Below are 23890 nucleotides of genomic sequence, written 5' to 3'. Positions count from 1 at the left end.
CTTTCGCTCCTAACGGTCGAGTACGCGGAGGTAGGAGGAACGCATGCGCCGCGCCCAGGGGTGGGGCTAAGGAGGCCCCCCCCCCCGCAGCCGGGACGCATGCGCCTTTTGAAGCTGGGCGGCTCTGCCGCGAAGAGGCGGGGCCTTGCGCGTGTGGGCGGGGCCGCGCATCCAGGGGTGGGGCTTGCTAAGCTTGGGTCGGAGACTGGGTTTGTTTGTGCAGGCTCTGCGCCGCGCACCTCTGAGCGCGTTCCCTGTTTGTCTTGGGCTTCTCCGGGGAGGTGGCTTGTGCCGGTGGCGGAGACCTCATGGCCACCGGGTTGATGGAGTTAGCCGCGGAATCACAGTACCGCTCTTTGCTTGATGGACTTCAGTTTTTCCAGCTGTCCGATGGAAATAATCATACACTTAGCTCTCAGGGTTGTGATTGGATTTTTCCCCTCCTAGAACCATGGCTGAAGTGCACGTGATCGGGCAGATCCTAGGGGCCACCGGTTTCTCTGAAAGCAGCCTCTTCTGCAAGTGGGGCATCCACACAGGTACCCTCCCCAGGCCTGCTTCTTCTCCCAACCAATGCCCAGCCCCCTCTCCCGGCCTAAGTCCCTGTGTCCTTTCCTCCACCTGGCTCAGACCATGCCATCTGCTTTTTTAAAAATCCTTTTTTCTTGGGTTATCCCATCCTCTGAAAGCCCAACCCCTGAGGATAGGGGGCTGTTAGGTAGAACACATGAACTCACTTCCAGCCCTCAGGCCAGTTGACAAGCTGGGTGTGATGATGCTGGGATTAAAGCCGTGTACCACCCACCACCCGACAAGCTAGGGAAAAGTAACTAAGGTTGCACAGACAAGGAGATAAGATTAGGGGCTGGCGATTGTAGCTTGTTGCCAGAGAGTTCTAGCCTAGCATATTCAGGGCCTTGGGTTCCATCCCCAACACTGCAAAATACACAATACATATGTGAATAGTACCAGGATTTGTTTATTTATTTACTGGTTTCTGAGACAGGGTTTCTCTCTCTCTCTCTCTCTCTCTCTCTCTCTCTCTCTCTCTCTCTGATGAGTATTTATTTATTTATTTGAATTACAAACAAGATGGAATTACATGACGATCGAGACAGGGTTTCTATGTGTAGACCTGGCTGTCCAGGGAACGTCTTACTCTTTAGAACAGGCTGGTCTCGAACTCACAGAGTTCAGGAACCAAAGGCGTGTGCCACTGCACAGCAAATAGTGCCAAGATATATGCTCTTTCGTGAGTTCTCCATCTCCCTCCAGTTTTCCTTTAGAGACTGGGACCCACACTTTAGCCTGTGCTGACCTGAAACTTAACAGACAACCCAGGGAAGCCTCAGACAAGCTCACTCCCAAGTGGTGGACTGCAGGTGTACACTTCTGCTGCCAAGATCTGAACCCAGATATTTGTAGAGTCCGCACTGTGTAACTCACGCCCCAAGGGGGAAACACTCCTGTAGCCATGGTGGGGCTCCCTTCCTGCAGGCTGTTACTCACCTACAACCCTATATGTCCTGGTTCTCATTACAGGGGCTGCGTGGAAGCTCTTGTCAGGTGTGCGGGAGGGCCAAACGCAGGTAGACACACCTCAGATAGGGGATATGGCTTACTGGTCCCACCCCATCGACCTGCACTTTGCCACCAAAGGTCTCCAAGGTGGGTATAGGATGAGAGGCGGGGGGCCTGTCACACTAGGAGGAGCTGGGGTCGGAACACCATGGTGTTCCCGCTCCTCATACTTTGTGAGTCCCTTCCCTGGCACAGCGTCCTCTAGAGAGGTGGATCTGAAGCCATCGAAAACCCTAGGCCCATGGAATGTGACAGAAGTGGCAGTAGAAAAGGTATCAGGAAGTAGGGGTCAAGTGGGAGGGGGGCTGCCTTCCGGTAAAGGGCACCGAGGAGGCTGGGAGGGGTAAAGAGAGCAAGATGGGGAGGAGAGGGGCAGGAAATGGGCCAGTTGCCTTTGCTCACAAAAGGAGAGGCCCTGCTCAAAGGGGAAGTGGGTGTACGAGGGAGGAGGGTATCTCACCAGCCCAGCTTTTCTGGTTAAAACGTGGCAGATTCTGGGAAACGGCCTGGGCATTTCAGCAATTTCAGTACTGTCGACTGAGTCTTTGCCCGTCCGGCTTAAGCAGGGACATCCCCAAGCAAGACAGGACTCCAAGTCCCGTGTTCAGGTAGAAGACAGGTGGTCCAGTTTCCAGATGGGTCCAGCACAGAGATCGTGGGAACCCAGAAGTCTCCCGGTAGTCACATGACCTGCTAGGGCAGCGAGCCTTTGGAGCTTGGCTGGGAAGGGCCAGGAGGAGACAGAAGAGGGGTGAGGCAGAGAGCTTTAGCAGGTTGAAGGCCCAGCCAGCGTGAAGAGCCAGCCAGGCATTTGATGGCCGTGCGGGAGGAGGAAGGGGATGCTGTGGCAGGGAGCAGAACGCAGGTCCCTGGTTGCAAAGACACTAAGTCCATCTACTGAAGACGCTGGGGTGGGGTGGGGGGGGGGTGGGGGGCAGGAAGAAATGGATGGACCTGATTTTGCTTTTGAACACTCCTACTGGCTTCTGGACAGGTGATGTGTTAGAGGGTGAGGCAAAGAAATAAACCTTCATCTCTTCAGGCCTGGCCTTAGGCTGCCTCCCCCCTGATTTCTTTCTCCTTAGTCCCTCCTTCTGCTCACCAACACCTGAAATAATCCTGGCTTCTATTTCTGACCCCCTTCCTGTGCCCACTCTGCCCATCCTCTCTTACCTGGACCATCCTTTCAGTCTTCACTGGGCTCCCACAGCCAGCAGCTAGCTGGGGCCTGGGAGGACCTAAGTCTGTCTGACCATGTCCTTCGTCTGTCCAGAGCCTTCTAGCAGTTCTCCTTTTACCCAGGATAGAGCGGGAGTCTTCCCTGCTGTCACGTGGCCTTATGTAATCTGGCCGGCAACCTCTGACCTTTCTCCCCACTGGCCCCACCAGGCCAGCTCCATCGACCTGAGGACTTTGGCATTGGCTGGGACCTCTCATCCCCTAGTTGCCCACATGGCCTGCTCCCTTTAAGATTTGCATACGTGTAGCTTCCTGGTTGGTCTGTCTGCTTTTCAGATAGAGCCTCTGAACATAGTCCAGGCTAGCCTGGAACCTCAGCCTCCCAAGTGTGCACAAAAAAAAGTTCACCTTTCCAGATAAGGTCTTCCTAGATAGCCCTGGTTGTCCTAGAACTCATTACATAGACCAGGCTAGCCTTGAACTTTGGGGAATCCTTTTGCCTCTACCTCTCAAGTGCTGGCATGACAGCCATATACACCCTCCATACACCACGGTGCTCAGCCCAAATGTCACCTTCTTAGCAAAGCTTCCTTTACAACCCCCTCCAAACTACATCTCCACCCCCCAGCCCCCCCACCCCCAGCGTTCCTTTCCTCCATAGCAGTTATCACCATCTGACATACCCTGTAATTTACTTATTTACTATGTTGGTTGTCTAGGATGTCAGCTGCATGGGGCAGGAATTTTTGTCTGCTGTGTTCATCGCGGCTCCGTGTCCCCAGCTTCTAGAACAGGGCCCAACAGGGAGAGGGCTTCGGGGAAGTGGACTGGATCTCCAAGTGCTTTGACTAGCCGGCTAGGAAGCTCGGCTGTGCTTTGAGGACACTAGAAACCCAATGAAGGGGAGAGGTGGAATTGCGCTGGGAAGACCAGGTGGGGGAGAACAGAGCGGGTTCATGAGGAGAGAGGGGTCTAAGTTGAGGTTCTGACTGGGGGGCTGGGAGAGCAGTGGGCTGTCTCAGGGAGACAGAAGGAACCTCAAAGGGGCGTCAACAGAGGCTTTTCATACTCAAGACATTGGACTTTACAGGGGAGCCATGGAAGGGTTTTGAAGAGGCGGGTAATGTGAATTTATGTAGAGCCCTGTGACTTCCGTGTGGAATGGATGGGGGATGGGAACCCAGGAGCATGGGGCTCCCTCCCCTCATCTCCTCTTTGTCTAACCCCTCTTGTCCTGCAGGTTGGCCTCGACTGCATCTCCAGGTGTGGTCCCAGGACAGCTTTGGCCGCTGCCAGCTTGCTGGCTATGGCTTTTGCCATGTGCCCAGCAGCCCAGGCACCCACCAGCTGGACTGTCCCACCTGGAGGCCCCTGGGCAGTTGGCGGGAACAGCTGGCACGGGCCTTCGTGGGTGGTGGGCCACAGCTGCTGCACGCAGACACCATCTACAGCGGGGCTGACCGCTATCGCCTGCACACGGCCGCGGGCGGCACAGTGCATCTTGCCATCGGCCTGCTATTGCGCCACTTTGATCGCTATGGTGTGGAGTGTTGAGGGACTTCAAACCGCCACTAGTCACAGTCTGGCACAGCGGCCAAGAACACGGACGATGGATACCGGCAGTGTTGGCCTCGGCCAGGTCATGGCCCCTCTTGTCCCACCTGGGACTGCAAGGCCAGGAACTCCTCTGAGGCCCATGCTCCACTGAATTACTGGCTAGTTAGTGTGTGGGTTCCAGGGACTCAAGGAGAACTGGCATTTGGGCTCGTGGGAGACACTTAATAAAAGCTGGCTGTTTTCATGGGTATGGTGCCTCTTTGTACCTGCCGCAGCAGCTCTCAGATGTCCCGTCTTCTTGCCTCATCCTCCCCCTTCCTCTGTAGACCCAACGTCTGTCCCAGCCTCACTCTCTCCACCCTAGGTCCCCACCTGCACTATCACCTCTGGGACCCTATTTTCTCATCAACCCCCCAAAGCTCCGGTCACCCGCTGGGGTAGCGCTCGGCCGCCAGGAGGCAGCACCCTGGAGGTGGGGCGGGGCCGGGGTGCCCGCCCCCTCCCGCAGGGCTGCAGGGACCCCCCTCGGAGCCCGCCCACGCTAGAAGAAGCCGGTGGCCCCCCCAATACCCTCCCGCTGCCGCTGCCCCCGCCCCGCGCGCGCTTCCTGGGTGGGGCCGGGGCGGCTTCAAAACCCCCGCCGCCCCAGCCGGTCCCCGCCGCCGCCGCCGCCGCCCTTCGCGCCCCAGGCCGTCCCCCTCCTCCTCTTCCTCCTCCTCCCGCCGCGGATCCTCCAGACAGCGAGGCCCCCGGCCGGGGCAGGGGGGGACGCCCCTCCGGGGCACCCCCGGCTCTGAGCCGTCCGCCGAGCCGGCCTCAGCCCGAGCCGGCAAAAGGAGCAAGCGAGGAGTCGTCCGAGGCCCCAGAACCTGAGCGGAGCCGCCGCCGCCGCCACTGCGGGAAGGAGGGGGAGGAGGGGTGGGAGGAGGGACGAGCTGGTTGGAAGAAGAGGGAAAAAAAAAAAAAAAAGTTTTGAGACTTTTCCGCTGCTACTGTGAGCCGGAGTCGCGGGGACCGCTGGGCGCTGCGCTGTCCCGTCCCGCAGAGAGAGGCAGGACCTGGGGAACTTCAGACCTCCCTGCTCGCTCACCGTCGTGGACGCTCGCCCGCTCGCCGCACGGCGTTCCTCGGACGCCCCCATTCCGGACCAGCCCTCGGGAGCCGCAAGCCCCGCCCCCCGCCAAGACTTCACCCCAAAGCTGGGGCGCACCCCTTGCACGCCGCCCTCCCCCCCAGCCTGCCTCCCGAGTCCCCCCTGCATCCCAGGACCCTCTCTGTCTCTCTGTCTCTCTCTCTCTTTGACCCTCCCGGGGGAGGCCCATCTCACTCAGACCTGCTGCCAGCAGCTCCCCTATTTAAGAACACCCACTTTGGGGGGGAGTCCCAGAGAGCGCTCGTCTGGATTTTTACACCCCCCTCCCCCGGGTGGCATAGTGAGACACCCTGTTTGGGACACGCCGCCGCCGCGACTCCTGCCGCTTTCTCCCTCAACCTCAAATTATTCAGGGCTCTCTCCTAACCTTCCTGGGGAGGAACCCCCCACCCACCCCAGCCACCCCAGCCCTGCAGAGGCGGGGCCTCCGCATCCCACCTTTCCGCCCCCCCACCCCGGGGTTCGCGCTCTCCGCCGGGCCGCGCGCGCGAGCGAGCGAGCGCGGGGCGCCGCCTCTCCCATGCCGCCCTCGGGGCTGCGGCTCCTGCCGCTTCTGCTCCCGCTGCCGTGGCTCCTGGTGCTGACGCCGGGGAGGCCAGCCGTGGGGCTCTCCACCTGCAAGACCATCGACATGGAGCTGGTGAAACGCAAACGCATCGAAGCCATCCGTGGCCAGATCCTGTCCAAACTCCGGCTCGCCAGCCCCCCGAGCCAGGGGGAGGTGCCGCCCGGCCCGCTGCCCGAGGCCGTGCTCGCCCTGTACAACAGCACCCGCGACCGGGTAGCGGGCGAGAGCGCCGATCCGGAGCCGGAGCCCGAGGCGGACTACTACGCCAAAGAGGTCACCCGCGTGCTGATGGTGGACCGCAGCAACCGTGAGCTCCGAGGGGCCCGGGGAGCCGGGAGGGAGCCCGCAGGGGGCGCCGCGGTGCCGGGGTCACTGGGGGAGGAAACCACCGGCAGAGCGGACCGGCTGGAGGGACTCCGGCAACCAGCGTGGGTACCCCCAAGAGGAAGGCTGCAAGAGAGACCCTGAGCCCTTAAAGTGGACCTCTAAGTCTAGACGGCAGCAAGATCGTGGGTGGAGGAGAGTTCCTCTCTAGAAGAGGGAGCACTTAGCAGGTTTTGTTGTTCTAACCCCCACCCATGGTTCTTAAAAAAAAAAAAAAAATGCAGGGCTCCTGGGGTTCCCTTTGCAGAAAGGTAGAGCCCGGCTCAAGAGGATGGAAGGCGCCCATCATTTGGGAAAGGAGAGGAAAGGCGTGGAGAGCAGGTCGGGTCGTGGGTCGTGAGATGGAGAGGAAGAGATCCCCGGGCAGGAAAGTAGGGGACGAGGACCCTAGGGCTGCCCGGTAAACTCTCAAGTGGGCTGGCTCACTTCCAGGAGGCGCCGGGCGCATAGGGCGTCTCTGGCCGGAGTCCCCGTGGGGCTGCAAGTGACAAAGTAGCTGAAAAGGGGAAGGGAGGCGAAGTTGCTGAGGGAAGGAGGCTAAAGGAAGAGGAGCGGAGAGGGTGCGGAAAGTGAGCCCGGAGGTGTTTTGCTTAGGGACGTAAATGAGCGTGCGAGCGTGCGAGCGCGGGCAGGCGGAGCCCAGCAGAGGAAGCGAGCAAGCGAGCGAGCCAGTCCCTAAGAAATGTAGAATACTGGGTCATTGGAGAGGGACACTGGCGTGGGAAGATGGCCCCGCGGGGCGAGCGGGCGAGCGGGTGGAGCAGGGATAGGCGCGAGCGGCCAATCCCCGGGTGTCGAGCCCTAGGGGCTGGGGGAGAGCCAGCCTACAAAACCCAAATGAGAAAACCGAGTCGGTCCGGCTGAGAGAGCCCCACGTGGGTGCCACGCGCGTGGGGAGGAGCCTGCGCTTCCTGGGGGACAGAGCTGAACCCCCAAAGTCCCAGTTCCTCCTAGGGGGGGCTGGGGGAAACCCAGCGTCCGGCCGCCTCGCCCTCCTCCCTTCCCTTTCCTTCCCGTGCCCGGGAGGGGGGAGGCGGGGATCCGCGCGGCGCGGCGCGGGGAGCCTGGGGCGAGACGAGGCAGGTCCGGATCCCGCCCTCCCTGGGCTGTGAGTCTCCCGCCCTCCTCACCCCAGCAGTGGGCGGGGGCGCACAGCCCCGCCCCGTCGGCACCCACGCGGGACTCAGGCACCTTGCACGACCCGGGAGCTGTAGGGGTCTGTAGTCCCTCCGGGTTGCACACTGGGTTGTACCCAGTTGGGGCTCCAGCCTAATGACACCCCCCTCCCTGGCCACTCCCGAATGTGACCCTGTCGAAGACGTCCTTCCCTCTCCCCTGAGACTGTTATTTCTTCTCGAAGGCATTTATCTCTTCCGGCGTTTGCCTCCCCATTTCCGCGTCTCCTCTCCCACGGACCGACTCATCTGTGTCGCTCCCCCTCCCCCTGCGACGCCCATAATCCTTCCTGCCCTCCTATCTGCCCCCCTATCTGTTACCCCCAGCTAGGATGCTACCCTTCCCTTTGAGGTTTGCTGAGTAACAACTGGACCAAGAATAGGGCCCTTAGGAAAAAAGGAGGCACGAGGAAGAGGTGTCTTTCTGCCCTTCCTCCATGTCCCGGACATCATCTCATTTCCACTCCAGGAAGCCAGAGGCAGTTGCCCCAGTTGACTGAGGATCTTACCCCATCACCCCCCAACCCAAACATCCTGTTTTCTAGGAAGCCGTCTAGTAAATGGGGCTCCCATCATTCAGTCTTTCGGACCTAGAGATGCATTTCACCACCACACCGATGACACATGGGTACTAGTTAACACCACGCTGGCCAGGAAGAAGCAGAGTTTAGTGGTCCATGACTGTAATCCCAGCACCAGGGAGGTAGAGTGCTCCAAGGCCATCCTTGGATACACAGCGAGTTTGAGCATAGCCTAAGCTATGAGATCCTGTCTCCAGAAACAAAGCAAACAAACGATTATTCCCTGGAGCCAGGTGGCTTGCATCTTATGTTGTGAAGTGTCCCTGTCTTTCTTTATCTTTGTAAAGTGTTTCGAGTGATAGCTTTACTACTTGCTGTATTCCTTTAAAAAAAAAAAAAAACAGCAACAACATAAAAATAGTGTCTGTCTATACACACAGGCTAAACCCTCACCCTCAAAGATCTTCCTGCCTCAGCTTCCCAAGTGCTGGCTGCAGACTTGCACTGGCTAACATGTATATATATGAGCGACCTGTCTGCGTGTTACATCGTTAGCTTTTGTCCTGAGTCTCATCTGTTCCCCCTAATCCTGGAATTGGGTGATGTCTTAGGGTTAAAGGGAGGAGTTTGCCCACCACAGGTTACAGGGCACTTTAGTTACAGACAACCTGAGTCAGAACGGGAGGCTGGCCCAGCGGGGGAGCGCTTCCCTAGGGCTCACCACAAAAGGGCTGGAGGTGTGGTTCAGCTGCTACCTAGAACCTGCCAGTGGAGGAACTGAGGGTGTGGTTCAGTGCAGGAGCACCCACCGGGCTAGGCAGCTGAGACTCCCTAATCCCCCAAATTATGGCTGTGTCCCTTACTCTACAACTTTGTTTTGTTTGGTTTGAGACTGGTCTCTTGTAGCTCGGGTGGGTGGGCCTTGGCAGCTGTATGCTTGAAGGGAACTTGACAGGTGATGCTTCATGGGATGGGTCCGACTTAGCAGAGAGGAAGCAAACCCAGACAGGGAGACACCCTCGCCCGCCCGAGGTCAGCCGGCTAAAACCATCAGTGGGGGCTGGAGGGGTGGCTCAGTGGGAAGGAGCACTGGCTGCTCTTCCAGAGGATTTCCAGAGCCCACATGTCAGTTCACAGCCATCTGTAACTCCAGTTCTAGGGGATTTCACACCCTCTTCTGGCCTCCACGGGCACCATACACAAAGTACAGTTAAAAGTTAAAAAATTAAAAAATATCAAGTGGGCCACCGACCTGGGCTGTCAGGGTCAGGGCTCAGGACCTCAGAAGTGGGGTGCGCCTGTTGCTCTCATCCTTGTCACCTACCTGATGCCTTTTCCTTCTGCTCCTCCCCACCTAGCAATCTATGATAAAACCAAAGACATCCCACACAGTGTCTATATGTTCTTCAATACGTCAGACATTAGGGAAGCAGTGCCTGAACCCCCATTGCTGTCCCGGGCAGAGCTGCGTCTGCAGAGATTCAAGTCAAGTGTAGAACAACACGTGGAACTCTACCAGGTGAGGCTTGGGGCCTGAGAGGTTGGCACAAGCTACCAGTGCAGAGCTGTGGACGCGTGGCTCAGTTTGAAGGCTACAGGGTCTACATAGCCGAATTTGGGGGGCTGAACTCTAAATATGCAGAAAGAGCCAGGAGATGAATATCTGTGTTTGTATGCTTGGCTATAATACCCCTGTGAGGGGCTGGGGGCGTGGCTCAGTGGTAGAGCCCCTGCCTAGAATCCCCCAGTGAGGGGCTGGGGGTCAGTGGTAGAGCCCCTGCCTAGGATCCCCCCAGTGAGGGGCTGGGGGCGTGGCTCAGTGGTAGAGCCCCTGCCTAGAATCCCCCAGTGAGGGGCTGGGGGCGTGGCTCAGTGGTAGAGCCCCTGCCTAGAATCCCCCCAGTGAGGGGCTGGGGGCGTGGCTCAGTGGTAGAGCCCCTGCCTAGAATCCCCCAGTGAGGGGCTGGGGGCGTGGCTCAGTGGTAGAGCCCCTGCCTAGAATCCCCCAGAGGAGTGGTAGAGCCCCTGCCTAGGATCCCCCAGTGAGGGGCTGGGGGCGTGGCTCAGTGGTAGAGCCCCTGCCTAGGATCCCCCCAGTGAGGGGCTGGGGGCGTGGATCAGTGGTAGAGCCCCTGCCTAGGATCCCCCCAGTGAGGGGCTGGGGGCGTGGATCAGTGGTAGACTGATTGCCAAGTATGAGAAAAGCATTAGGTTCTGTCCTTAGTACAGGAAAGAACAGTTAAGAGTGAGGAAGACGAGAAAGCAGGCAGGAAAGGCAGTTGGAGTCTTCAGGATTCATACTTGGAATCCCAGCACTTGGGGAGTGGAGGCTGAGGAGTCTCAGGAGTCTGAGGCCGGGGCCACATGAGACCTTGTCTCAAGGGAAAACTGAAGTAGTACTGGAGTTCTTAGCAGTTGAGAGCACTTGTTGCTTTTGCAGAGGACCCAGGCTCAATTCCCAGCAGTGTGGTGACTATTAATCTCAGTTGTAGGCGATCTGATACGTCTCTGGCGTGCACAGGGTATGCATACATGCAAGGAGACAAAACCCTCATACACATAGAGTAAAAATAAATCTGTCTAAGATCCGACAGCCTCACACAGACACACATGCAGGCAAAACACAAAGTCACATAAAATAAAAATTAAAAACAAAACTTCAGGTCTACATAGTATGTTCTGGGCCTCTGGGCCAGACAAGGCTACATGAGTCGGTCATCAAAAATACTTTTTTTGTTGTTGTTGTTTTTGTTTTTATTGAGCTCTATGTAGTTGTACCTGTTGTCCCAGCTACTCAACATGCCAAGACAGGAAGATCTCTTGAACCCAAATGTTCAAGACCATCTTAGAATAGTGAGACCTTGTTGCAAACCAAGAAATTAAACATTTCAGTGCTTTTCTAGTCTTTTAGTCAGCAGTCTCTATTCTGAACTTCAAAAACAACTTTTGTTGTTGTTGCTGTTTTTTGAGACGGAGTTCCTCTATGTAGCCCTGGCTGTCCTAGAACTAATTCTGTTGACCAGGCTGGCCTTGAACTCAAAGATCTGCCTGCCTATGCCTTTGCCTCCTGAGTGCTTGGATTAAGGGTGTGTCCTACCACCGTCCTGCCAAAAATAACATGTTTAAGCCTGGGTGTGGTGGCGCACACTAATCTCTGCACATAGAAGGCAGAGGCAGGAGGAGCTCTGTGAGTTCAAGACCAGCCTGGTCTACATAGTTAGTTCTAGAACAGCTCGGGTTACATAGACTAGGTCTGAAAAGAAAATTCACGGTTGGGAAGACCGTTCAGTACATGCAACACATAATAATAATTATAAACTAATAAACTGTAAACCAATAAATGAGAAAATTACCAGTCTCCCAAAGGCAGGGTGTCAAAACTGCCGAACCGTCTGCACAGTTGTATAAGCAGCTAAGCAACAACCACTCGCGTTGTGGACCATGCCAGCTGCCGTGGCTGAGCATCCGGCCGTGGAAGAAACTTAGGTCCGGAAAGGGAAAGACGTACCCATGGCTCCCAGGCTGGGGTACAGGCTGAAGTGCCTGGTGGTGCCTTGACCACAGACTGGGTTGTTTTTTTTTTCCCCATCTGCTTTCTGCTCTTGGGGACTATATGTGAGGGTGGAGTCTGCAGGGCTCCTGGTGTGATGTACCTGAAGCCAGTGTCTGAGGGTTGTTTGGAAGCCAGCTTGTGGGGACAGGTAGCATGGGGTTGCAACCAGGTGTCTGGGGGCAGGATGGTGGCTACTCACTCCTCTTTGCTTTGTTTCCATTCAGAAATTCAGCAACAATTCCTGGCGTTACCTTGGTAACCGACTGCTGTCCCCCACCGATACGCCGGAGTGGTTGTCTTTTGATGTCACTGCGGTTGTACGGCAGTGGCTGAACCAAGGAGGTGAGATTGCTTGTCTGTGCCCACCTCCAGTGGGGTTACCTTGGCTTGTCATCACCAAGCCTAACACCCACCACCACCTCTACTGATATCAAAAAGTACCCTGGTTCAAAAGTACTCCCCAGTTCTCTCCAGTGGATCAATTGCTGACTGATTGTGATTCCCTGAACTCTGCCAGGAGACACTAGAGACACAGCAGTTACCCAAACAACTCATATCCTTGCCTTCAACAGAGCTTGTGGTCCTTTGGATAATTGAAGGAAGAACCGACTTCCAGCTAGGTGGTGGTGGTGACTCAGAGTGGAGAGGGTTGGAGTTGAGCACTCAGGAGGTGCCTGACTGTCTGTGTTCAAGGAGGGCTTCCTGGAGGAGGGGGGCATGTGAGGTAATGTTCCTGAGATGAGTAGAAGCAACCAGAAAAAGTCTCGCAAGAGTATCCTGTTGAAGATGAAAGTTTCTGTCCTGCCAGGTCACGCTGCCCTTCAGCCCCAAATAAGCACACAGAGATGCATTAATTATAAAACTGTTTGGCCAATGGCTGAGGCTTCTTATTGGCTAGCTCTGTCTTTTTTTTTTTTTTAGGTTTTTGTTTTGTTTTGTTTTTGTTTTTTTGAGACAGGGTTTCTCTGTGTAGCTTTGGAGCCTATCCTGGGACTCGCTCTGGAGACCAGGCTGGCCTCGAACTCACAGAGATCCACCTGCCTCTGCCTCCCAAGGCGTGTGCCAACAATGCCCGGCAAGCTCTGTCTTAATTATCAATCCATTTCTATTAATCTATGTATTTTCTCGTGGTCTTGGCTTACCGGAGAATGGCTACATGGCATCTCTCTCTCTTTTTTTTATAAGATTTTATGTATACAACATTCTGTATGTTGTATATGTTTTTATTTATTACAGAATGTTGTATACGTAATAAATACAACATTCTGCTTCCATGTCTATCTGCACACCAGAAGAGTGCACCAGATCTCATTACAGATGATTGTGAGCCACCATGTGGTTGCTGGGAATTGAACTCAGGACCTCTGGAAGAGCAGTCAGTGCTCTTAACCTCTGAGCCATCTCTCCAGCCCCCTACATGGCATCTCTTTGGGGCGCCTTTCTCCCCAGCATTTAGCCCACCTGTCTTCCTGCCTCTACTGGCCAATCAGTGTATTACTCGTCAACCAATAAGAGAAACGTATATGCAGAAGAACATCCCCCATCACCCTGTACCAAGGCTCTGCGGCCAGGGAGGGCCTGACACGTCCGTCTGTCCGGGAGGGAATAGTCTTTCCCTGTCTCTGTCTCTATCCATAGAACTTGTATCAGTTTTCCTCTCGTCCTTAGATCCATTTCAGTCAGTGCTGCAGGGTTTCTGTGGTGAGTGATCTTGTGTGGACGCTGTGGGGGACACAGTCATAACTGGGTCCTGCCCTCACAAGGTCCACAGGTCTTTCCAGACATCAATAAGGTCTGATGGCCTTGGATGAGGAAGACCAGATGGGAGCCCTACATGGAGGGAGCCCTACTTGGATGAGGGAAGCTCCGGGTGCGGTAGAAACCCAGGAAAGTTTAGGATCTGGGATGTGAGTGGGTGTGGGGAGACCGGTGGGATTGAGCAGGCTGGTACCACAAAGGATGATGAAAACCACTGGACAGAGACGGGGAAGGATCCAGTGCAGGGCCTGGTATACAGTAGGAACTTAAAAGGTATCATATATGTGTCCACTCAAGAAACGTCTCCCAAGCTGGGCCTCGGTGGCTCAGGCCTTTCATCCCAGCACTTGGGAGGCAGAGAGGTAGGATAATCTCTGCGTTCAAGGCTAGCCTGGTCTACAGAGTGAGTTCCAGGACAGCTAAGGCTACACAGAGAAACCCTGTCTCAGGGAAGGGAGGGAGGGAAAAAAGCGATGGCTCAGCAGGTAAAGGGTGCCTGCCTGTGAGCTTAGTGGCCTGAGTTGAGGCCATCCCCAGGACCCATATGGTAGAAGGAGAGAACCAATTCCTATGAGTTGACCTCTGACCTCCATGCACACCCTGGTGTAGTGCACCCCCACCACAATAAAGAAATAAATAAAATGGGAAAAATTGGCCAACTGAGCAATTTAGTATCTAAAAATAAAAGCCCATCTACCAGTGCAGGGTAGGAAAACACTCAGGTTAGTTTTACACTTTGCCTGTGGCCTCCCTGTGTGGCCTTGGCCGAGTCACTTAGTGTGCTTTCATTTCCTGGCCTGTAAAATTGAGGCCTTTTAAGATTAAAGGACATGACACTGAGTTTAGAGCCAGACCTGACACCTGCGTTAGGTCTAAACTTCTCCTGTACCAACACTGCTCCTGGCCCTGGATCACAGTGGATGCTTATTTTTATGACTGAGGATCAGCCTTCACAGAGCACACGGAATACAGAGACCCACGACAACAAGCATGATGTAGAAGCCTACTGAGCCTTGCACTTGGGAGACAGATCTAAGAGACTCAGGAGATCAAGGTCATTCTTAGCCACATAGGGAGTTTGAGAATTTGAGGCCAGCCTGGGCTACCTGAGACCCTCTCTCAAAAGAAAAAGTGGGCTGGAGAGTTGGCTTGGTGGGTGAGAGCTTTTTTTGTTTGTCTTTGTTTTCGAGGCAGGGTTTCTCTGTAGCTCTGGCTGTCCTGGAACTCTCTGTCTGTCAACCAGGCTGGCCTGGAACTCACAGAGATCCGCCTGCCTCTGCCTCGTGAGTGCTGGGATTAAAGGAGTGAGCCACCACCATCCAGCTGGGCAAGAACTTTCCTATTGCAAGCACAAGAACTGAGTTCCAATACCCGACAACCCATGTGAAAACCCAGGCATAGCATATGCCTGTAAACACGTAAACCCAACATTGTTGGGGGTGGAGTGAGGAGACAGGCAGACACACAGCTCTGTGGCCACCTAGAGATCTGTCTGAGACAATAAGGGGGAAAGCAACTGAGGAAGATACCCAGCACTCAGCTATGGCCTCTGTATGTGCAACACATACAAGCTTACCACATACATTCTCTATCTCCATATATATGCTGTACATATCACATATATAATATGCGTTACACACACACACACACACACACACATATATATATACATATATATACATGTACATATATATATATATGATTTTTTTTAAAAAAAATGAAGGAAATGAAGGCAGGGGATGGACCCCTCTCCTGTAAATGCTGTTCTACTTTGAGCAATGAAAGATGGAAATAGTCAAGCAGAAGTGTCAGAGCCCCTGCTTGCTGTGGAGAAAGTGAAGGAATGTCCCAGTGTGAGAGGGACTGTCTCTTTCCGAGCCTCTCCAAGGGGTTGATGTTTGAGCTGAGTCCTGAATAAGGGCGAGACGGGGCCAGCAACTGAAGACCAGGAGCGGGCGTGTGGGGTGACAGGAAGGAGCCCCTGGGATTGGCAGCTTCCGGCCTCCTCCCTCAAGCCGGGTGAGTCAACCTCAGATTCCTTCTCTCTCCCACAGACGGGATACAGGGCTTTCGCTTCAGTGCTCACTGCTCTTGTGACAGCAAAGACAACGTACTCCACGTGGAAATCAACGGTGAGCCTGATGATGCTTGGCATGGCCGCTGCATGTGCCTGCCTGTTGAAGTCTCATTGCTCCTTGCTCACCCATGCCTCCCTGTAAGTGTATGTCTTATCTTTCAAACCCCAACATCCGAACCCAAACAGGGATCAGTCCCAAACGTCGAGGTGACCTGGGCACCATTCATGACATGAACAGACCCTTCCTGCTCCTCATGGCCACCCCGCTGGAGAGGGCCCAGCACCTGCACAGCTCAAGGCATCGCAGAGCCCTGGACACCAACTACTGCTTCAGGTGAACAGCTTTGCCTTCCTCTGCGGCTGCGCAGCAGGCTCAGGGCTTGACCACAGATGTGCCACCATTGATTTGTAGCTGGTGCTCTTAGCCTGGAGGCCTTGGGGACCGCTTCCTGGTTCTGGGGGGCAGCTGAGAGTCCTAGAATAGGGGGTGTTTTCTTGCTGGAGTGTTGGGATCAGAGAATTCAGGAAGGTTGTTACAAGAATTCTTAGAAGTCTGAGTTGGAAGGTCAGCTTGTTGGATTACGTTCTGGCTAGCCAGACTTCTGCCATGTTGGGATTCTAATGAAAGAAGAATTTAATGTGAGCAATTGGGTGTTGACCACAGGAAAGCATTTGGTCTCACAGTCAGAAGGTGGTCTTCGTGGGCTTCCTGAGCTCTTGGCAGACTGTGATCTTTGGTGTTGGCAGAGTGGTGAATACTGGGGCTCAGAATGGCGGGATCCGGTGTGGGGCTATGAGAAAGCCAGAATGTGAGTCTTTTGAGGGTCAGTGCACTGGATCTTGCTGTGCTGCCGTCTGAGGACGTTGGGAGATGGAACTTCTGGATATGTAGGCTTAGACTTTGGAGTATTGGAAAACAGCATTGAAATACAGGACTCTGGGGCCGGGCGTTGGTGGCGCACGCCTTTAATCCCAGCACTCGGGAGGCAGAGGCAGGTGAATCTTTGTGAGTTCGAGGCCAGCCTGGTCTCCAGAGCAAGTGCCAGGACAGGATCCAAAGCTACACAGAGAAACCCTGTCTCAAAAACAAACAAACAAACAAACAAACAAAAAAACAAAAAGCAAAAAAAGAAATACGGGAGTCTGAGGAGCCAAGATCATCAGGAGTGGGTTCCAGAGTGTCCAGACTGCTCTCAGGATGACAAGCTCTTTTTGTTTGTTTTTAAATTATATCAGTGAGTGAGCGTGAATGGTGTGTGTGTGTGTGGAGTGTGTGTGTGTGGAGTGTGTATGCGAGTGGGGGGTTATCGTGTCACGTGACGTGTGTGAAGGTCAGAGGACAATCTCTGAGAGTCAGTTCTCTCCTTCCACTATGTGTTCTGTAGGTAGAAGAAAGGTGTGAGGATCGGCAGCAAGCGCCTTTAGCCTCTTGTAGCCCTGCTGTGCTCTGTTTTGTACAAGACAGGGCTTTGTTGTGTATTCCAGGCTGGCCCCAAATTCACTTCTCTAGCCCAGGTTGGCTTGAATGCTCTGCCTGGGGTTACAGGTGTAAATAACCACGCTGTTGCAGGATGGTGGACTCACACCACACCTTAACGCCACAGAAGCAAGAAAGTTGAAATGCTAGATCCTAGAAGGTTTGAAATGCAGGGTTGGAGTGTTGAGAGCAATGAGCCGACCTGTCCCTTCCCTGCCTCGGACTTTACGTGTCAGTCCTTGGGCTGGACTCCGTCGTCGTCCACCTTGGCACCTTCACTGCCTTTTGCCATCAACCTTCACGTTGGAACACATCAAGGTTCTGACAGATTAATGATTAATTAATTCTGATAATTAATTGTTAGCTCTGCAAGCTCTGTTCTCCCACGCTGGAAAACAAACCTAGGAAATCATGAAAATCGCCCTCCTCTATATATACGTGTGTGTGTGTGTGTGTGTGTGTGTACTTATACAGGTGTTGCAAGAGTATAAACATGTATGAATATGTACATTTACACATACACCAAATATATTTGTTTTGGCTATGCGTGACGTATATGTGGGCTCTGGGAAATCCAAGCTCAAGTTTTCATGCTTGCATAGCAAGCACTTTACTCACCAAGCCATGTCCCCAGCTGTGACAACCCAAGATTGCACATGGAAGAAACACGGTGCAGTCTAGGAAGGCTTGCCAGACAGAGACGATGATCTGATGGGTACTGTAGCTTCAGCTGCCACAGGGATACACCCAGCAGAGTACAGATGGCAGGGAACCTTGTCAGTTTCTTCAACAAAGACAAAGAGGAAGGAGGGTTTGTAGTCAGCAGCAGCAGAAGGCAGGGCCTGGGGTGCCGGGGAGGTGGGAAAAGGAGGGAGAGGAATAAAAGAGGGAGGGAAAAGAGATGTGTGTGGCACATTTCGGGAACTATGAACTCTGAGTAGTATTGGATCTTAGTAAGTTGCTATTCAATTCTTAAATAGAATTTTATTGTTGTTGCTGCTTTTTGTGTTTCTGAGGAGGGAACCCAGCACCTTATACATGGTAGCAAGCACTCTACCCCTGAGCCACGCCCCCAGCCCCTCACTGGGGGATTCTAGGCAGGGGCTCTACCCCTGAGCCACGCCCCCAGCCCCTCACTGGGGGATTCTAGGCAGGGGCTCTACCACTGAGCCACGCCCCCAGCCCCTCACTGGGGGATTCTAGGCAGGGGCTCTACCACTGAGCCACACCCCCAGCCCCTCACTGGGGGATTCTAGGCAGGGGCTCCACCACTGAGCCACGCCCCCAGCCCCTCACTGGGGGATTCTAGGCAGGGGCTCTACCACTGAGCCACACCCCCAGCCCCTCACTGGGGGGATTCTAGACAGGGGGTCTACCACTGAGTCACGCCCCCAGCCCCTCACTGGGGGATTCTAGGCGGGGGGTCTACCACTGACCTATATTGATTTATACTTTTGGCTCATGCTTACATTTTAAAATACTCTTCACTTTCCTAGTGAAAGTAAACTTTCCTACAAACAACAGATAAACAAATAAAAAGAATACAGGGGCAAAAGGAAGTAGGCAGAATGAAATTAGCCACAAGTTGGCAACTGCTGACACTTATAATTGTGAGGATGTGAACTAGTTAAGAATCCATACATTAGCCAGGCCTTTAATCCCAGCACTCTGGAGGCAGAGGCAAGTGGATCTCTCTGAGTTCGAGGCTAGGCTGGTCTACACAGTGAGTTCCAGAACAGTCAGGGCTGTTACACAGAGAAACTCTGTCTTGAAAAACTAAAAAAAAAAAAAGAAAAAAAAAAAGCCCATAATTCAGAAGTCCAAGATCTAGCTGGCCATGGTGAACACAACTCTAATCCTAGCACTGGGAAGGTAGAGGCAGAAAGCAGGAGTTCCAAGTCATCGGTAGTTATATAGTATGTTTGGGGCAAGCTGCCTGGAGAAAAGGGCGGGGCATCTGGAGAGCTGACTCAGAAGTTAAGAGCATGAGGACCCAGATTCTGTTCCCAGGACCCACCTGGTGGCTCCTAACAATACATAGCTTCAGTTCCAGGGAATCTAATTCCTGCTCGTGGCCTCTGTGGGCACTGCACATACAGGGTGCGCACACATCCGTGCAGGAAGACACACATACACATAAAAATGTTTTTTAAATAGCCAGGTTTGCTGGCAGACATCTCTATTCCCAGCACTCAGCAGTCAGAGGCAGGCAGTTTTCCATTTGAGTTTGAGGCCAGCCTGGTCTACACGGCAAATTCCAGGACATAAAGAGAGCCTGCCTAATAAAATATCAATAATGATAAATAAAATAAAAGGGGGCAGCGGGAGGGCACTTAATCTTTGATAAAGTCTATGTAACTGTTCTCGAATCCCCAAAAGTTGTGCAATCTGAAATGTCTTTTTCTAGTCAGGTGTTTGGTTTATATTGTGGCAGTCTGCAGACCGGCAGGGGTGGCTCCAAGAAGTAATTGTGCAACTATACCACGCCTAGGGCTGCCTCCCAGGAAGCCCGGGTGTGTGGTGTGTCTGTCACAGTCACCTGGAGAGCTGTTGGCTCAGCAGGTTGAGACCACAAGGACCTCAGTATCCAGAGTTGGGATTTCTGTGGCTCTGGAATTCTTTCTTTCTTTCTTTCTTTCTTTCTTTCTTTCTTTCTTTCTTTCTTTCTTTCTTTTTTGGTTTTTTGAGACAGGGTCTCTCTGTGGCTTTGGAGCCTATCTTGGCACTCGCTCTGAAGACCAGGCTGGCCTCGAACTCATAGAGATCCGTCCGCCTCTGCCTCCCGAGTGCTGGGATTAAAGGGGTGTGCCACCAACGCCCGGCTGCCTGTGGTATACTTGCGTATATCCTCGGATGCTTTATTTTTCACTGTTTGAAACAAGGTCTCCTGTAGCCCTTTTTGGCTTGAACTTCCCGCATAGACCAGGCTGGTTAGAACTTGCAGCTGTCCTTTCCTGTTTATCACTGGGATTACAGGTGTGCACAGCCATGCCTGCCCAGTTCACATACTCTTTTTTTTAGTGTGTCCAGTTTTAGTGGGGTTTTTGCTGTTGTTGTTTGTTTGTTTGTTTTCTGAGATGGGGTTTCTCTGTGCAGTCTTGTCTGTCCTGGAATTCTCTCTGTACATCAGGCCGACTTTGAACTCACAGAGATCCACCGGCCGGCCTCTGCCTGTGGAGTGATGGCATTACAGGTGTGTGCCACTACTGCCCTGCCAAATTTTAGTTTTTCTTTTTTTTTTTTTTAATTATTTTATTTTCCATGTGTGGATGTTTTGTCTGTATGCATATACGTTCACTGCATGCATTCATGGTGCTCACAGGGGTCACGCGAGGATGTCGGATCCTGGAATTATACGTGGTTGTTAGCCGCCTCCAGGTGGGGCTGGGAATTGAACCAGAGGCAAAGGAGGGAGAGGAGTTCAGGGTCAGCCTTGGCTACGTGAAAGCCTGTCTCAAAAAAAGAAAAACAAGCCGGTCGTTGGTGGCGCACGCCTTTAATCCCAGCACTCGGGAGGCAGAGGCAGGTACATCTTTGAGTTTGAGGCCAGCCTGGTCTCCAGAGTGAGTTCCAAGACAGCCAGTGCTACCTGGAGAAACTGTGTCTTGGGAGAAAAAAAAAGATTGGGGACTATTTAATTTTCCTGTTCTGATTAAGATGGTTTTACAGTGGAAATTGCAGAAACAACAGAAATGGCATAACAACAGTCAACATTATCAGAATTTTTGAGCCACTTCAAATCTTGACAGTTGGGGGCTGGAGAGGCGGCTCAGCAGTTCAGAGCACTGGGTGTTCTTCCAGAGGACCCGGGTTCCGTTCTTAGCACCCCAACATGGTCACACTCACATACAAGGACAACCATCTGTAACTCCAGTTCCCTGGGACCTAATGCCCTCTTCTACCCTCCTTGGGCATTACACACACACGACACACAAACTTATGTAGGCATACACATACAGACAAATAAAAATGAATGTATAAATCTTTAAAATAGGCAGGGCATTGGTGGCACAAGCCTTTAATCCCAGCACTCGTGGGGCAGAGGCAGGCGGATCCCTGAGTTAGAGGCTAGGCTGGTCTACAGAGTGAGTTTCAGGACAGACAGGGCCACACAGTGGAACCCTACTTCAAAATAAAGAAACAACAGCACCAAACAAAACCATACAGAGATTCACATTTTCTTGTAATAATTTTGGCATTAAATTCCCAGGGTGGAATTTAACAGTTGTTTCAGTGGACGCTCTGGGTGGTGGTGAGCAAGGCCCGTGAGAGAAGTGGTGTTGATTTGCATAGTGGATACTCACTGAACATCTGTTGCATGCCAGGTGCTATTTCAGGAGTTAAGGCTCCTGGGTGATAGATAGTTGAGCCGAGGTGGATAAACACACTTTTATATGTTCATTTATTTATTTGTTTTGAGGCAGGGTCTCACCATGTAGCTTTAGCTGGACTGCAACTCCCAGAGATCCCAGCCCCTCGAGACTCTATGCTGGGATTAAAGGCATGCAGTGCCATGCGTGCGTTTATTTTTATATTTTATTATTATTACTTTGTGGAGCCTGTCCTTTCCTTCCAAGAGTATGTGAGTTTGGGGAAATCACACACACTCAGGTCATTAGGTTTTCTCATTCTTTCTTTCTTTCTTTCTTTTTTTTCCAAGACAGGGTTTCTCTGTGTAGCTTTGGAGCCTGTCCTGGCACTCACTCTGGGGACCAGGCTGGCCTCGAACTCACAGAGATCCGGCTGCCTCTGCCTCCCAAGTGCTGGGATTAAGGGCGTGTACCACCAACGCCTGGCAGGTCTTTAGGTTTTCAAGGCAGGCTTCTTCTTTATCTGTCAACCCTGAGCCAAACTTAAATTAAGTCAAGGAAGAAGCCAGAGTGTGCATCTGTGGGAAGATCTGTGGCAAGTCAGGCATACAACATGAGCAAGGCCCTGAGATGAGGCCGATTGTTTGTGGCTTTTCGAGACACAGTCTCACTTAGCTCACGCTAACCTCAAACTCAGCGGTGTCTCCATGGAGCACCTTGAGCTTGTCATCACCCTGCCTTTTCCTCGCCAGTGCTGGGATTACAAGTGTGTGTCCCAAGTCAGACTGTGTCTGGGGACTAGAGAGGAAGCCTGTGTGGCTGTGGGCGAGAGAGGGCGCTGAGGGAAGCCAGATCTGATCACCTGTGACTCACAGTGATAACTTAGGCGTTTGCTACAGACGGTTTGGAGCCATGTCTGGGACGGAGGAGTGATGTGCCGAGCTATGACAAAGTGGCCTCCAAAGGCAGTGGTCTGTTTTGTTTGTGCCACCCAGCATCACAGGGCCTCACAAAATACTGCTTAGTAAACATTTGTTGCACAAATAGAGCATGTCAGCACACATGGGGCCCCGAGATTACTCTTCTGTGTTCCATGTGTGGATGGGACATGATTTATTGTGCCCTGTAAAAACCTGTGTGAGCGTTCACCGGGCTTCTCAGTGGTTGTGGCCAGCCCTGCAGATACTTACAAAGTCAGGAAGGGCGTCACCCGCAGTCTGGATGGTTGCTCTCGGTGTTACTGTTATCACTGGGGTCCCTGGGAGACCGAGGTGAGGGCAGCCCAGGGTGGCGTACACGGACAGGCTGGAGGGGGCAGCGTGGCAGTCCCTGCTCCACTGACCTGCATCCCTCCTGCCCATAGCTCCACGGAGAAGAACTGCTGTGTGCGACAGCTGTACATTGACTTTCGGAAGGACCTGGGCTGGAAGTGGATCCACGAACCCAAGGGCTACCATGCCAACTTCTGTCTGGGGCCCTGTCCCTACATTTGGAGCCTGGACACACAGTACAGTAAGGTGAGTCTGGCTCACGGGATGGAACAAAGGCTGGGATGGTAGGGAGAGAGAGAGAGGGAGGGAGAGAGAGGGGGGTGGGGACCAGTGCAGAGTTAGTGAGATAGGGTGAAAGGGAAGCAGACAGACAGAAATAGGGAGATGCAGAGGAGATGGGGACGGATGACAGATTAGAGGGACATAGAGATGGAGCAATGGGAAGAAAGAGATGGGAGAGACAGAGATGGAAATAGAGACTAGGAGAGATAGGGAGATGGAAGTTGGGGAGAGGCAGAGATGGGGAGACTCGAGATAAGACACATAGCTACAGATGGGCAGAGTCTGTGGACCCTGCTTGTGACCCCGGCCCGCCTGCACGCACGCAGGTCCTCGCCCTCTACAACCAACACAACCCGGGTGCTTCGGCGTCACCGTGCTGTGTGCCACAGGCGCTGGAGCCGCTGCCCATCGTGTACTACGTGGGTCGCAAACCCAAGGTGGAGCAGTTGTCCAACATGATCGTCCGCTCCTGCAAGTGCAGCTGAGGCCCCGCCCCGCCCCGCCCCTCCCGGCAGGCCCCCCCCCAGCCCCCCGCCCCGCCCCGCCCGCAGCGCCCGGGGCTGTATTTAAGGACACCTGTAACCCATCCCCCCCAATGCCCACCCTGGGGGGGGGGTTCCACATTAAAGGTGAGAGAGGACCGGTGGTCTCCGTGTCATTGGGCGCCCGATTGGGTCTCCCTCCTGCCTGAGGCTCCCGCGCCTTGTTCCATCCGGAGCCTGCTTTGGAAACCCCAGGGTTCCAGTGGGCAATGCCAGCGCCCTAGAGGAAAACCCTGTTAGACTCCGCAGGGATGGAGCTCCTGGTCACAGTGTCTCATGCCTCGGAGTTCCTGCAGCTGTCTAGGACATAAGGATGGAGCAGAGTTTACAATGCTGGTTCAGCGAGTTGTGCTGAGTCCCAGCACTCAGGAGGCAGAGGCAGGGGGATCTCCGAGTTGGAGGCTGGCAGCAAACGAGCAAATACTGGCTGAAAGTGCTGCATGTGCGTGGCGTCTAAAATGCCAGGACTGGGCAGGATAAGGAACTTGGGCTTATGGACTAC

The 23890-nt window shown here is 53.7% G+C and overlaps 2 protein-coding genes across 2 annotated transcripts in view; both read left to right on the top strand.

Annotated features, from left to right (window-relative positions):
- B9d2 (B9 domain containing 2) overlaps positions 1-4565 on the top strand; it is a 4675-nt gene extending 110 nt beyond the window's left edge. The window contains exons 1-4 of the mRNA XM_027430379.2: positions 1-30; positions 448-539; positions 1543-1668; positions 4001-4565. The exon at positions 1-30 is cut by the window's left edge and continues 110 nt beyond it. Coding sequence (XP_027286180.1) covers positions 452-539; positions 1543-1668; positions 4001-4314 — 528 coding nt within the window. The 5' untranslated portion in view covers positions 1-30; positions 448-451 and the 3' untranslated portion in view covers positions 4315-4565. The remainder of the gene's footprint in view (positions 31-447; positions 540-1542; positions 1669-4000) is intronic.
- A 407-nt stretch (positions 4566-4972) lies between these two features.
- Positions 4973-23488, top strand: Tgfb1 (transforming growth factor beta 1). The gene is made up of 7 exons (XM_027430378.2): positions 4973-6345; positions 9477-9637; positions 11896-12013; positions 15484-15561; positions 15693-15840; positions 22657-22810; positions 23173-23488. The coding sequence occupies exons 1-7, from the start codon at positions 5991-5993 to the stop codon at positions 23329-23331; spliced, it is 1173 nt and encodes a 390-aa protein (XP_027286179.1). The 5' UTR covers positions 4973-5990; the 3' UTR covers positions 23332-23488.
- The last annotated feature ends 402 nt before the right edge of the window (positions 23489-23890 follow it).

Source organism: Cricetulus griseus, chromosome 9, assembly GCF_003668045.3.
Source record: "Cricetulus griseus strain 17A/GY chromosome 9, alternate assembly CriGri-PICRH-1.0, whole genome shotgun sequence".
NCBI lineage: Eukaryota > Metazoa > Chordata > Mammalia > Rodentia > Cricetidae > Cricetulus > Cricetulus griseus.
The sequence above is the reverse complement of the archived record's forward strand: the minus strand, read 5'-3'. Positions and strand labels throughout refer to the sequence as shown.